The 16,428-nt window shown below is 35.3% G+C and overlaps 1 protein-coding gene across 2 annotated transcripts in view; it reads right to left on the reverse strand.

Annotated features, from left to right (window-relative positions):
• unc5db (unc-5 netrin receptor Db) overlaps positions 1 to 15,905 on the reverse strand; it is a 167,671-nt gene extending 151,766 nt beyond the window's left edge. For both annotated transcript variants that reach the window (XM_051110440.1, XM_051110439.1), the window contains exon 1: positions 15,631 to 15,905. In XM_051110440.1, the coding sequence (XP_050966397.1) occupies positions 15,631 to 15,739 (109 nt within the window). In that variant the 5' untranslated portion in view covers positions 15,740 to 15,905. The remainder of the gene's footprint in view (positions 1 to 15,630) is intronic.
• Positions 15,906 to 16,428: the final 523 nt, after the last annotated feature.

Raw genomic sequence — 16,428 nt, forward strand, 5'->3', positions numbered from 1 at the left:
TTGGAACAACAAGAGGGTGAGCAAATGATTCTAACACTTTTTTGGGGTTATGTATTGCTTTAATTATTTAACAGCCAATTATATCACATCAAATATCTTACCAATTAATACTGCTTAGGTAGTAAAACTAAACTGGTTAAATCAAAGCAACAGAAATCTTAAAAATCATTATGGTCATATTCAACAGTCAACAACCATACTGAATCTACTTTGCTCATCTTTCTTTCTGTTCTAACACAAACAGTCATGAAATAAATCATGACTTGTTTTCTTGCTTATGTTTGGTGTGAATACTTGGAAAGTTCCATAATACATTCCAGAAAAAAAAAAGTTAATTAAAACTTTTCTTCCTTCTTGGTTGCCAGCCCATCAACAGACTGTGAAGAAAAAACTAAATTAGCTTTAGCACTCTCACGCATCTCCTCTTAATGAAGCGTTAACCTGTTTACTGTAAAAAAAAAAAAAACTTGTGACAAAGCATGCTTTAAATGAAAAAAACATCTCCAAAAGGCAGCCGTAAAGGCATGTAAATGTCATACTAAGAGGGACCGCTGCACCATTTTGTTATTAATGTAATAACACCTCTCTCGTCTCGCTCCCTCTAAATGATCTAAAAAGCATTCAGACCAATCTCCAATCCCACAAGTGGATTTTGGTCCAAAAAAGGCTTACAAGGTGCATTAGCAATACCTCTCATTCACTCAAGTGGACCGGCATGCTAATGTGACTTGCCAGTGAAGACAGTGTTCGGAAGCGCAAAGGCGGCACTGCGCTGAAGGCCTTTTATTAGAAATTATACATGTACGATTAATAAACATCACATCGGCACTATCCCGTGAGATGCGGTGCCAGAAAAATTTGCCACTGATAATGGAGGAGTATCCATCTTGTTTGCCTGTCATGTTGCCCTCCCAGAGCCACATCTGCATGAAAAAGTGCTGAAGAGATGCAGAATCTAAATGGAAAAACTCAAACCTAAGCCCACTGTAATAAAATCTGAGAGAAAGTTTAATGCACAAATGTGACCCTGGACCACAAAACCAGTCATAAGGGTCAATGGCTTTAAATTGAGATTTTGAAAAATCATCTGAAATTGGAATAAATCAGCTTTCCATTGATGTATGATTTGTTAGGATAGGACAATATCTGGAATCTGAGTGTGCAAAAAAGTCAAAATACCTGCCTTTAAAGTTGTACAAATTAAGTTCTTAGCAATGCATATTACTAATCAAAAATTAAGTTGATATATTTACAGTAGGAAATTTGCAAAATGTCTTCATGGAACACGATAGAGATTAATCTGGCCCAAACTGTTGGGACTGTTGCAAAGAGGACTGTTTTCTGATATGCATTCAACAAAAACGTAGCAAGTAAAGCCTGTAGCCCTGCTACACAGAGAGTTCAGGGATTGTTCTCCTTCAGCAGCCCTGTAGCAGACCAATAGAGATCACTGTAATCACTGCACTTTGTTCTCCCCTGTGATATCACGCCTTCTTATTACTTCTCAACCCGTCTGCCTCTCAGTCCAAGATCAAAATCTTATTTTATTGCACATTTGCTTTGGGCTTCAACCCTCTCCGATTTCAGCTGGTAATTACAACTCAGTGTTGTTGCCCTCAGACCAAAGACACATAAAGTCACAGCTACCTTTGGTAAAGATGTGGGAAGCGCCAATATCATAGTTGATGGTCCTTTTAAGATTATCTAAAAATAAGCCATGTCTAATGAGAAGTTTAGGACTTGAAGCTAGTTTTAGATCAGTGAAAGCAGTTAATTCTAGCAGTGCATGTGAATTGTGCCCTGACATTTATGTCTCTGTGTTTTTTTTAAATCCCTATAACTGTGGCAAGTTTCAGCTCATCAAAAGGAAGCGGTGATGATGACAAAGGTGGCCTTTAAGAAAGGCCTTTGACTGAAGACAAACCAAGGAAAGTAACATTTATCAAAGTCTAATACCAGGGCTGCTGAAGCAAATAGAAAATGTCATTTATCAAGATATGCCACAATGCCAGACAACCCGTAGCATTATTATGGATTTTTTCAGCTAAAATAGTCTTGCCTGAAATGCAAATATTTTTAGATATCTGAATTTTTGTGTAAAGCAAGTAATAAGACTAAATTTAGTCTCTTCTTTAAACAAGTCTTGAACTTAACCATAACCCAGTTTTGATTTAAGCAAATAAATTTACCTGTGCTTGGATTGTGATGGTGTCAGGTGACCCTTTTGCGGGTAGCTTAGTAATTAGGGCCCTATGAATTTTTTTCCAATTAAAATTTTTCTGATTTCATCTTTTGTTCCATTTACATTTTTCTAGGTTCTGTTTTAATGGTTAAATCATTAAATATTAATCAAAAAATGTCAAATTAATTGAAATCATGAAACTTACACAATTTAACAACAATTTATTATTTTTTTTTTTTAAATCAATTTTTAAGGCCCTTTGAAATAAGTTGTTTTTCCTACCAAATTTATTTTTATTTTTAATCAAACTGTGTCTTCCATTCATTTTCTGAATCCCATTTTAAATGTTTCATTAATTAAAAAAAAAAAAAAGAATTTATTATTATTTTATTTATTTCCTTTTTTTCCAGAAATACTGTGTTGTGCATTTTTCTGGTAATTTTTTTTTTCTGCTAAACATTCCTTCAGTATGTGTGTAGTAAACAAAACTGTGTCTGCGCCATTCACTCAGACAGAGACACGCAGAACATCCAGGATTCATTTTTCATTTTTTTTTTTTTGCGGCTTAATAGTCTACATCACATTTTGATTTAAGTGTACTGACCTACTTGATTTATTGATCCAAAATTTGGAAAATTCTGTGACATTCGCAATTTACACAGTAAATTCATTTTATGACTGGACTCCGCGATTTTGTTCGCATTTTCAGCATTGAAGAAGTCATTTTTAATCAGTTTTGCTAGTTTTGATAATTTTGATTTTAATAAATGTTGTTTTTAATACATTTTTGATCAATTTTCTATATTGCGCATTAAACTTATCACTAGACCCTGAGCCAACAAGAAACATAGCTATTTCCAGATTATCTTTAAATCCAAATTTTTGTTATAATTAACTTAGCAATATTCATTTATTAGGTCAGATTGAGTGTTAGAAACGTCTTAAGAAAATTCATTTTTGAGAATGATAAATCTTTGAGTGTTAAAACACACTTCACATCACCCAAGAGAGTGGTTTGTAGTATTTTTTACGATATCCACACCCTACTGTGTCTAAAGAGTCAGTAATACTACTGCTGGAAATTAATCACAGACCAAATGAACCCCAACTAATTCCCTCCCTGCTTTCTGTGCCTTACCCTCTACTGATCTGAATGAAATCAGAACCACAACCGTAACCACCAGACTCATGTGGGGATTCAAACCCATGAGCACAAATGGATTGAGCTGCCTCAAGTGCCACAAACGACTGGTGATCTTATTCTATCTGGCAGCTCACTAGAGAGTTTTCAGCTACACAACACTAAAAATCAGATGTAAAAGTTAAGATCACTCACACTTTAAAAAGCAGCAGACTGCAAAAAGATGCAAGGAAATTAAGGCATAATGATCTATTAAAAAATAAATCTAACTGCTTCCATTTAAGTGAAAATAAAGTTAGACTACTTAAAAACATTTTCATAAAAATGAAAAGCCAGTGATTATTCCTACAATTTTTTTTCCAAATGATAATGTGCTAGTTTTCAGAGAAGAAACATCTCAAAATAGGCCTGGATGTAATAATCACTGTTAAGTTGACAGACCCTGTACTGTACCTCATCTGACAGAGTGATTTAGTGTTTAAGTGACACCTGCTAAATTACTGGCATGTAATTTTAGCAGCCTAGCAGTGGCACTGAATTACAGGCTTTCAGTCATAAGCAAAGTACTGCAGATACAAGAAGTGAAGGGTCCAAATATTTCATATTCAATAAAACTTTTAGAAAAATGTGCTGAAAATCATACCTTGTGTCCTGCAATCACAAGTAACAATAACACCAAACCTATTTTATGTCATGAATATGTAGCCTCACATTTTAAAAATCACTCTGACCTTTGACCTCAGACTCAGACACATCATAATAATCTAACAAAGCACTGCTGTTTTCTCTAGTGGTGAACATAATTACTTTGATTCAGCTCTGATATTGTCCTGCACCCCTTACTAATGAAAAGCAAGCTTACAGATTGATGTTTTGTTTAATATTTAGTAGACAGGCTGCAGTTTACTTTTCAGCCTCACTGCTTTCACTGAAGCACTTCATTTAGGCTGCATAAATATTTCAAAGTACCTCATTAATTATTTGAACCCTGGATGCACAATCAATGTGTTTCCATTAATTACAGTTTATTCAAAATTCATATTCGCCTGCCCACTCATTGATATATGTACACAAACAAATTACACCGTTAGACATGTACGTCCCATTCTGTTGATGTAGTGGCTCATGTTTCCTTGATAAAATGTCATAGCCATTAGCGCTGCCATTTCTGCCAGCTCTATATTCACACGAACAGTCACCAAGTCCTGATCATAAGACATTCTAACGACAAAAGAAGGACAGTTTTAAAATTCTTCTCTGACCTAAAGTCAGTCTTTACATTCAAAGAGCTCAGGTGTGATTTTAATAGCATTTCCTAATTTGATATTTGCCCTTTGGATGGTAGGTAGTTTATTCACAACAAGGACAAGCATTATACATGTCGTATGGAAATGGGAATGGAGGGGATCATTCAGATGGGATAGATGGCATTTATCCATGTGTCCTTCCAGTGCATGAGGCATTAAATCACTACAAGCCTGCTGCACCTATGAAGATGAAGAACACAATGAAGGACAAGGTATGCATGCCATGCAGTAAACCTCAGTCATGTGTGCGGTCCAAAAAAACATGCTTCTAGATGTGCACATATGGTGAACTGCCATAATGAGCCACCGCTTAAATGCATAAAATGTTGCAAGGCAAGCATTACTTCAAGCATAAAAAACAGAGGAAGAACTACCACCTCATTAAAGGAGAAGTCTACTTCCAGAACAACAATTCACAAATAACTTACTCAACTCCTTGTCATCCAAGATGTTCATGTCTTTCTGTCTTCAGTTGTGAAGAAATTATGGTTTTTGAGGAAAACATTTCAGGATTTTTCTCCATATAATGGACTTCATTTGTGCCCCGATTTTGAACTTCAAAAATGTAGTTTAAATGCAGCTTCAAAGGGCTCTAAACGATCCCAGCCAAGGAAGAAGGGTTTTATCTAGCGAAACGATCTGTCATTTTTTTCGGAAAAAAAAAAATTTGTATACTTTTTAAGCACAAAAGCTTGTGTAGCACTAGCTCTGGGATGCATGTCCATGACGCTACGTACTATTGAATCATGGCGAAAGGTCACGCGGAACTATAGACCCAGTGTTTACAAAGCAAACACACAAAGACTAAGGAAGTGCAAGTAAGTCAAATGCTGTTTACAAACAAAAAGGTACAACAATGTCAGACGATTCTGAAGTTGTAGGAGAAAATAAGATGGAGTTTTTCACCATACTCTACCTTTTTGAGCCAGAGTACACAGACGATGAACTTCGTAGCGTCGTGGACTTGCATCCCAGAGCTTGCGCTACACGAGCTTTTGTGCTTAAAAAGCATACAAATTTGTATTTTTCGAAAACAAATGACTGAAGACAAAGACATGAACATCTTAAATTGTTGTTCTGGAAGTGGAAGAGTTCTCCTTTAAGAGCATTCACTGCTCAAGTGAAACTTTACTTTTTAAAGCATAGCTTTGATTTTGAGCAACAATTAAATATTAAGCTATAAATCGGAGTTCAATTTGTTCTACATCATTAAAACTTTGCCTTGGGCGACAGCCTGATAACAAAAATGATTCCCACCAAGCCACTGACCAACAGCATCCCAAGCATTTTATGTGATATGAATTTAATGTCTGATAACACTATTTTTATATGGTTAGGAAAAAACATAAAAGCAAAAAAACTAAAAAATTGAGTTATCAAATATTGCCCTTTAATAAAAAAGGTTATTTCTGGCACTGACCTAATATGTAATGTGATATTGTAAAGCACTTCAAGGTGAGAGTGTTATTACCCAAAGGGTTTTCCATTTGATCTAGCTTCTCTCCTGTTGTCCCACTGCTGTGTAAGCTAAATCTCATCTGGCCCATCAGCTGACCCAGTGCTCTGACCCTTATTCTATATATATGGATCTGAGCGTATGTTTCAAGGTAAGAGCTTGAGTTGTCTACAACAATACTGTCCCTAAATGGTTTCTAAAGCTTTGCACACTGTTATAAACCATCCCACTCACTCTTGCTAATGTGCACGTGCCTTTGACCTCATGAATACCAACAGGACTATTTAGGACTACACGTATCTATGCTGAATAAAATATCTATTTCAAATTTAACTTGAGAGTCATGCTTTGGGTTAGCATAGAAACACTGCATGTGGGTAGTTGACAAACAGGCAGTAAAAAATGTGTATTTTCTAAAAGACAATTTCTGAAGAAGAAATGCATTTATTTATGTAGTGTGAAGTGTGATATTTCAGAAAATATAAAGGGTTCATAAATTCTTTCATAGTTTTTACCATAGTATACCATAAATTTGCCCTTTGGTGTGACATAGCAAAAAATAAGGGAAAAAACCCTCTTAATTATATATAAAGAGCATGAGAGAGATTGATCTTCATTGTTAGACACTTATTTTAATATAGTGTTATTTATTTAATATGAAACGATAATAATTTATAATAACAATTTTTCCCCATGAATTGTTAGATCATTTTAAGACAAACTTAGCTGTCATCTGTTCAAAACTGCTGAAAATTATACAATTTTAAGATGAGTGATATTTATATCTGATATTTATATCTGCAATATTGCATTTTTGCAATATTTAACTGTTTTTTTGTTTGTTTGTTTGTTTGTTTTTTTAAGATAATTTGAGATAAAAACAAATCTGTGGTGTCACACCATAGAACATTATGTCACACCACAGGACATAATGTCACATTAAAGGACAGAAATGGTAGTTATTAAAGTATTTCTATTTAATTTTGAACATGTCAAAACAATGTTTTTTAAACAAAACAAAAAAATATTGATCAAAAAAATTCAGTCCCTTAGTCAATCAGTATGTTACTGAAATTCTTCTCTGCGCACAGCTAAATATGATTAATATTCAAACTATATTCATTAAGATGTGAATGAATTTTTTAAAACTATATGGCTATGCTAAGTTAATTTTTTAAAACTTAAGGCATCATTTAGATTCTATTTATTTTCTACATTGTTTTCTTAGGATCTCCTCCCTTTTGGTGGATCCCTGTTAATTTGCAGTCTATATTTCCATGTCCTCTCTCTTCCACTAATTTCTCTCCCTCAATTCTTTCTGTTTCAAAAACAAAGTATCACATATTTTACTTATTTTCATGACACTTTATAACAGTGCATGTTTTCTGCAAAAACATAAGAAAATAGTTTAATTAATGTAATTATTGCATTTAAGAACACTGAAATACTTCTTAAAGCGACCTTGTCTTCTGGTGTGACATCTTTGTCCTATGGTGTGACCACACAGGTGTAACACCAGAGGACATGTGCTGTCACACCACAGGACGTCCTATTCCGAGCTAATCTGTCATTAGCGGTTAATGAGACACATTTGCATAATTTTCCATGATTTTAGTTTAACATTATTTTTAATTAAAATATAGAATTTAGGGGTGTCACACCTAAGGACAACAAAACGTTACACTTTTGTAGTGGGTCCAAAAAAGTTAAATATTTAAACAATTCTGAGACCAAAATTGACCATGCTTCAGTAACATGACCGTGGATGGGGTTCTTCAACTAATAAAGGTTTTTTTCTGGAATTGGCCGATTTAGAATCAGGATATGGGGTCACACCAGAGGACATGGTTTTCAGAGACAAATTGTATAAAGTTCCTACACTTTCAGAAATATATGGATAGAAAAAAAAAAAAAAAAAAAAAAAAGATTGCCACTTACCAAAATAGACACTTGTACAATTATGCCGGAGGTATTTATTAACATTTTTATGCTTTTCTTTTTAATCTATAAAAGTTGTGATTTATTGAACCATGCTTAAGACAGTCACACCATAGGACAATTTTAGCATTTGGCTCAAAAAAAAAAAATGAATAAATAAAAAAAATTTGAATAACACTGCAGTTTTAATAACAACAGTTCCATGTAGCACAAAGAAACATTTAACGATTTACAGCATTTTAAATAACAACAATATTAATTCTATTCATTTTTATCTTGTGGGACAATGAAAATGCCATGTCACATCAACAACCCATATATTTTAGCATGAATCAAAATCAAAAGTGCTTAATAATCTGCCAAAAGGCTATAACAGTAAGTGTTGCCATGGGGTCGCTAATCAGTTGCTTATGATTCAAAAGGTAGATTAACCTCTAAATGAACACGTTTCTGGTTTAAACAGAGAATCGTTTAGTAAACAGGCTGGAATATAAATAATCAACAGTTCTACAATAGACAAAAATGCTGAAAACTGCTACTGTACATGAAAAACACTAAAAGTAGTAGAAGTTTTAGAACTAATTCAATGTTTGAAAAAAAGTTCATCATGATTTGTATTGCAGTATTATGTTTATGACCTACTTCATTCTGCTGGATCAAAGGCATTGTGAAATGATTACAGAATATTCCTGAACTCTTTTGTCCTCTTCTAGCTTCATGACTCCTAAACGCAGCATCAAAAGCACCAGAATTAACATGACCCTTGGTGTAGGTGCAGGTTAAATCAACAAAAAAGCTGCCGTGCATCCTCCTGGGATGGATAAGAAGAATGTAGTGTCAGTAAGAGGCGGGTGGAGCCCACAATAGGTCGGACTTAGAAAAACTTAGGCACAGAAACAAAGAAAAGGGCAGTTATGATCGAAACTTGGAAAGCACAGAAAAGAATGAGCAAAAATGGCTTGAGGCACTATAAAAAAACACCACTCAAAGCAGATCGGAGAAAGTGTGTGTGTGTATAATCTAGAAGTTAGTCAAGCTGAACGAAGAAAAAAAAAAAAAAAAAAAAAAAAAAAAAAAATCAATAAATGCCACCAGAGATGATCAAAGTTTGGTTTCTTCCTCCACACTTATTGCTTCTTTTGATCTCCTGTTATTCACTCCTACATAGTCATGAAACAGCGATACTACATGCAACTTACTGTACAAAAAGTCTGAAATTTATCAGCTACTGTATTTCTATTTTTACATTACAAAAACAATTGTTTATAGCTTCCATCAGAGAGAGAAAACTGCTTCTTTAAGCTGCACTTCCGAATTAAAACATTGCATTTGTAATGCCCTGGGAAGGTCTGCAAAATATACTATACTGCATATAGCAGTAAATAAATCTGTAAATGAGAGGAGGAACACTTTGGATATTTCATGGTTCACTTTAATGTGTGTGGATAAAACAATTTACTGGAGGACAGAGAGTGATATTCTTGCAGAGCAGACAGAGATAAATCTTGTAAACCTAACAACTGCCTGGGCAGCAGGGACTCTATCATAAAACGGTCTTATAAAAAGCTCATTTGGTCTGTGCCATCTGTAAACACTGACATGGAAGTGGTTTCTGAACTAGAAACACACAAGTTATTATAAGAGTAATGGAGGTCTGCTACAAATCCATGTAGTGAAGATATTTCCTGAACACACATTACATAATTCAAGGAAATACAATGCAACAGTGAAAACTAACAAATTTTGTATATATTAAATTGAAAACTCAACCAAGAGTGAAATCGCTTTCAAGGATGCCAACAATTAATGCTGTTTGGTTTTGTTTCCATGAACAGCAATTAGTTTTTTCTCAGCAATTTTGCTAAAATAAACAACTCACCACCTGTAAACCAAACACTTGTCCTTGCAAGTGGTTTAAGTTCATCTGCATCAGTTACTGTTACAAAAACACTGAGTGTTTCCTTTTTCTTTTACCTCTTTGGGCAGAAGTGACTTACAAATAGGGTGTAAATTAGATGGTTATTCACAATACAATATGATATCGATTCTCATACCCAGCAATATGATATTTGCAGATACCTCAAAAAAAAAAATTCTACGAAACAATTTCAATACGATTAAATTCAGAAGTACATTGGTCGCTTTTATTATGATATTATGGACTGATTGACCATCTACATTTTTATTAACATGCAACCAAAATTTATAACATGAACATTTATCTGAAATTTCTAGTGCTGTGCAATAATTAATCACAGTTAATCGCATCCAGAATTAAATTTTTATTTTATTGCATAGATGGACATTGCGTGAACATGTGGACAGTGGCAAAATAAAGACGCCTATTTATCCACCTTATTTTTCACGCAAGCGTGGGTGCGGCCAAATATGTAAATATAATGCGTCTGGCTTCCGATCTCATCTCCGTCCAGCTACTTAACTGTACAGTTTGTTTTGTGGCTTGATATTGCAAAGTAATGTGTCTACCATGTTATTTTAATGTATGACCTTAACTATAAACACAACGGTTTTACCATTTACTGCACTTCGTTATTCTTCTCGTTATTTCACTATAGCGGCTTATGAACCGGAAGTCTCACACATTACCAGAAAACAGCTTACTTCCGCATTGAAAAATAAGGTCGATGTTTCAGGTGTCAATATTTTGAGCGTAGCATCAATACATCACATTGTTAGACATCTGATTGATGTATCGATCCATATCGATGGATCATTACACCCCTAGTTACAAATGCCATCCAAATGATGAAAATCATCAATAATAAAGTGAGCCAGGGATGATGTAATTATGTAGAACAACCCAGAACTCAGCATTACCTAAGTTCAATAGGATTTTTAAATAGCTTTGTATTACTGCAGAAAATAAGACCCGTGGCCAAAAAAGGTTTTTGATTTGATTCTTAGATGTTTTGTTCATCCAGGTAATTAACCTTTATGAATTGTGAAGCCTAAATACAATTGCCTGAAGTAAAAAGCAAAAGTTAAGCTATAAAATTATAGAACTGCATCATGGTGGCAATGAAATTAAAGAGATCGGTCAGCTAGCAATGTACAAGCTGGAAAGTCTGAATAGTTTGCAATAATTTGCAATAGTTTGCAATTCTCCAAACGTTTTTCTAAATTAACTTGATATCTTCCCTGAAAAAACATGAAATGAAATATAATCACTTTGCCATTATTACATACATGAAAACTGAACTATTTTAATTGCTAAAACAGTAGTATAAGCCGTTTTTTGGGAGAAGGGGAAAAAAAAGTCGGACTCGGGCCACATGAAGCATTGCTTTCCTTGCTCCATGCGGTCTGTGGTATGTTTTCAAAAACATATTATACAGACAGTGTTACGTTTTTCTAAAAACATAAGACGAAGTTTACTCCATTTCCACTATTCCAATGGATCGTACAGCAGTTTTGGGAGAAGGGGAAAAAGATCGGGCGGTCGCGCATTGGCTCAACATATTATACAGACAGTGTTACTCTGAGTTTACTCCATTTCCACTATCCAATGGATCGTAATCATAGCCGTGATCATCCCAATTTAAAATCCTAAATATCAAACATGTTTGATATGATCGGGGCGGCCTCGATTTGTGTGAGAGCAGATCAGGAGGTGTAAGATTCGATCTGTGAACATCTCACATTACCAGATCCATGTGAGATCCATGCCGAACATCGGGACCAATCAAAGTGCTCGACAACATTTTTGCTCCGATTCTCGGCAGGGGAAAATCGGGGCAAAAATCGGGCTAAAAATCCTGTAGTGTGAGCCCGGCTTTAGACGCATTGTCGAGTTGCTCCTGTACACAAAAAGAAATGGGTAAATGGGGACATCCCTGAGGACTGGAAACTGCAAGCTTCCAGATGTCATCAGCAATGCCATATAGAGCATTTGTGTAGATTATTGTAAAAAGATTTGTGTTATTCTCCAGTCAATGCAAAAAAGCTGGTAAATATTCATATTTAACCTTAAGGTCAAAACATATTGCGCATCTCTAAAGAGAAAAACAGTATGCATTTTCCAGACATTATTTACATACTGCACCTTTTTCAGCTACAGCATATTAAATCATGCCTGAACATATTTTGCTTCTGGGAAAAGAAGGCAGCCTTAAGACAGTAATTCTCTAAATGTAAATATTTTAGTTAGCTACCAAATAAATCATGCGATGATGCTGCCAAGTCATTTTTTCTGATTACAATGCTTCCGAAGATCTAACACATATGACTAATACATAATATCTCACATGTTCAGATGTTATCGGAAGTGATCTCGCAAATGTTGCAGAATGTGCAAAAGCTTCTGCTGAGCCCAGATATTATCTTGCATCTTCAAACATAAGCTTGCATATTTACAGAATAAAGAGAATTTGAATGACAACATTGCTGAAAATGCAACATTAGTTCTGTATCTTTTGAATATCAGTCTATGTTTATACCACACAAACACTTTTACAGACTTCACATGATTAAACGATGAGGCTATGCACTGCACTGATCATTCTGAAGAGGAGGTGATGAAAACCAAAAAAAAAAGCCTGATGGTGGATCAGCCCACGTTACTTCTACTTTAGACTAATGAAGTTAAAAGCACTCTTCACCATCCAAAAAAATAAATATTTACACATAGCTTTGAAGAAGAGCATAGCGAAAGCAGTCACAGCAAGCTCATATTATTTTCTGCACACTCATAAGTGTAGCTATGAGTTCATATTGCTCAAGGTTATGCTCTCTAGGTGCTTTCTCTTACCAGATTTATTCCATCTCTGGAGGCCCTATATGAGAATTGTTTTTCTTTCACAAAAACAAGGATCGATCATGTAATTTCCTTATTTACCAACACAGATCCCATTAGAGCCTAATAACAGTTTCAGGTAGAGAATCGTACTTTCGCAAAAAAAAACAAGGTGGTGGTGCTTTTTTTACTGACTCTCATCTGTGAGTGTTCAGTCATTTGGTTTCATTTAAATGTAAATTTGAGCAGTGAGCAGCACTGCATTGGCACACTGTTAGCAGACCCGAGCTGGTGATGGATTTTTATAACTGCGAGGAAAATACACAGAACCTCTGTCGCTTCCAGATTGGCTGCTTTCTCTCATTGAGCGGTCCATTGGCGGAGTTTGGCGGCTAGACAATTTCACTGCTAAAATTAGACTGTTGCTGCTAAAACTGCATTGTATATGTGTGCAATCATTTAAATTCAATCTAAATCCTTTAGCACAAGGCAAAAAAAAAATATGTTTACACGCGCAGTTCTAATCAAGCTACAGTGAGCTTTTCTTTATCCATCTGCCCAAACACCATACTTATAAACAGAACACAATCAAATACCTGAACAACTGAATAAACATCAGCTGTCTTTTTTACGTGACATTTAAACAAATGAATTATTGTTTTAGTCTGACTGAAATTGAACTTTTAAAGTGCTGAGCAAAATTTTAAAATTAGAGCACAGTAGTCACATTGCTGCCATACTTTTAAGTGTATGGCAAAAGTGAACTAATGAGGGTTATCTGCATAGAGATCTAGCTGAAAGTGAGTTGACGAATCCCACGCATTGTCATATCACAGATCTTCTTTTTTTTTGCAGAGGTATATGCCTGTGCGAGAATGAGAAAACACTGCAAATATACATAGTTACAATAAATTAATGCGCCTCCACCAACTAATAACTTTAAAATGACCTATGGAGTCACCTTTTAGCTGTTTTTTTTTTTATTTATTTGTGCTAACAGACTTTATTTACTCATGTCTATGCAGTCTGAGCCACCTTCTGCTAGGGGAAAAAAGAAGGCTAACCATCGCGTGCCGTTATGTGGGATCCACGGGGCATGTACGCTCGACTGGATGCATTGAGAACCCTTTTAAAGTTTCATATAAGGCCCATTGGGCTTGCTGAGAGCAGTGTAGCACGCAAGAGGTCTCAGCTGCTGACCCTTCACGTGACTTGCACTCATTGTGGAGATATGATGTTCATCCACATTGATCTCTGAACAGCAAAATCTGACAAGCTTCAAGACATCCCAGACAAAAATAACAAGCTGCCATGGCTTAAAAGCCGACCTTGTGTACATCTCACACAGGCTTAAGGCATCGCCAGTATGTTGTGACAACTGGATAATTTAAAAAATAAGTTTTAAAAATAGGATTGCACTCACAAAGATCAACTTTTGATCAAATATTTAAAAAAAGGTTTTTTTTCTTTTAGATTTTATTAAAATATTTGAAAAAGTTTTCCATGAACATGGGACACTGCAATAATAATAATAAATGTGACCCTGGAGCACAAAACCAGTCTTAAGTTGCACAGGTATATTTGTAGCAATAGCCAACAATACATTGCATGGGTCATGTTATTGTTTTTTCTTTTATGCCAAAAATCATTAGGACATTAAATAAAGATCATGTTCCATGAAGATATTTTGTGAAGTTCCTACTGTAAATATTTCCAACTTAATTGATTAGTAATATGCATTGCTAAGTACTTAATTTGGACAAATTAAAAGGCAAATTTCTCAATATTTTGATTTTTTTCCCACCCACAGATTCCAGATTTTCAAATAGTTGTATCTCAGACAAATATAGTCCTATTCTAACAAACCATACATCAATGGAAAGCTTATTAATTCAGCTTTCACACTAATCACACACATCAAAAAATACAAATAACAAAAAGACCCTTATGACTGGTTTTGTGGTCCAGGGTCACAAATGTGTTTCTATTTTCTATTAATAAAAATATAAAACGCAACTACAATTAACAATACCAAAACCTTTCTTAAAATTCACCCCATCATATTTTTCATTAGGTATTATTAATTATTATTATTATTATGCCCATAAAAAAAATACAAAACGTTTAAATCACTATAATTAGACAGCTCCCATCATATCCCTTGACAGTCCATCACCTTAATCCACACAAATAAGGTGTACAGTATGTAAAAAGGAAGCAGGACAATAATGCTGACCACTGCATTTCACTACATGTTATTTTAAGTGATGTTTGACTCGAATCGGCAATATAGGCGCTCATAGCTGATATCAGGACAAGTCTTAAATATCAGAACTGAATTTAGTGATTTAAATGTCACAATAATGACACTGGTACATGTGAGCTAGAAAAAGAGAGGTGCTTAAATAAATGGTCGCCTGTTGAATATTACCTTTCTATTGAGACGCTTAATGTACTCTAGCTTTTCTTCAGTTTCCTATTGTTTTCCTAACAAACCTGGCACGGAAGATGTGGAAAATCTCCCGCTCCCTTTCAGAACAGAATGTTACAAACTTTCCATTTCACTGTCAGTCTCACCTCAGTGTTTACATCCCACCGTTAAACAGTAAATATACAGCCAAAACATATTTAAAAACACAAATACTCACTTAATTGCTATATATACGTATTAAAAACTGTGCTGTCAGCGTCAATCGTTTTTTGTAACTGGCGCGTGTAAGAGCGCGTGGACAAAGTGGGAAATCAAACAGGTCTCGTAAGATTCTCTTTCGAGTTAAACTAATGACAACAAGATATTTAGTCCGCTTATAATACTGTAAACATCACAACATATTTTCTCCCACGTACACTTACCTCGACCGCTGGCGCGCGTTGCACAGAGAGCAAGAACCAAGATGATCTCCAAAAGGCGCCGACGTCCTTTCACAGTACTTCCCATTTCTATTCTGTTTCTCTCAATCATTTAGTGCGGTAAATTCGTCCGTTTTTATGATGTTGTGACTTGTGGTTTTTTGCTCTAGCGGTCTCTCTCACTTTAATGCTCTGACTTCTCTGTGAAAGCTCAGCAGACATCATTCCGGTGAGCTGAACTTCAGACACCGCGCCGGCTTGTTGTGCCCTGCTTGAGAGCGCTGTTCTAGTGCACTCAGACTTGCAGGTGCCGCACGCTCACTAGCTGAACCAGCCAATGGCGCATCGCGGTGGGCGGAGTCACGTTCACCACACGCATCAGCACCAGTCAGGTGGGAATATTCGTGAGCTCAGTTACACAGGGAAGATATCGTGTGGTCATCTAATTGAATTTTGATGTAGCTTTTGAAGTGCGTATGGAATCTTATAAGGAGAATACTGCTACACTGTCCCAAAAAAATCAGTTTTTATTGCTTAAAGACCTTGGTAGTTTCTGCATTAGATATATATATATATATATATAAAGGTTTTGTACATTTTCTGTATATGTGAACATTTGTAATTGGATGTGAATTGCCTTTAATTAATGTTGTATGTGGTAACCTGGTCTGTAGAGTCCATATCTGATAAAAACATGATTGCTGTTGAACCTGTTATCAGCGCAGCGATTCAGCTGTAGGCCCAAGGCCACAGATAACAACCTTTTTGATATATGTAGTACAATAACATGACTGCAAATTC

This window comes from Labeo rohita, chromosome 5 (genome assembly GCF_022985175.1).
Source record: "Labeo rohita strain BAU-BD-2019 chromosome 5, IGBB_LRoh.1.0, whole genome shotgun sequence".
Classification (NCBI taxonomy): domain Eukaryota; kingdom Metazoa; phylum Chordata; class Actinopteri; order Cypriniformes; family Cyprinidae; genus Labeo; species Labeo rohita.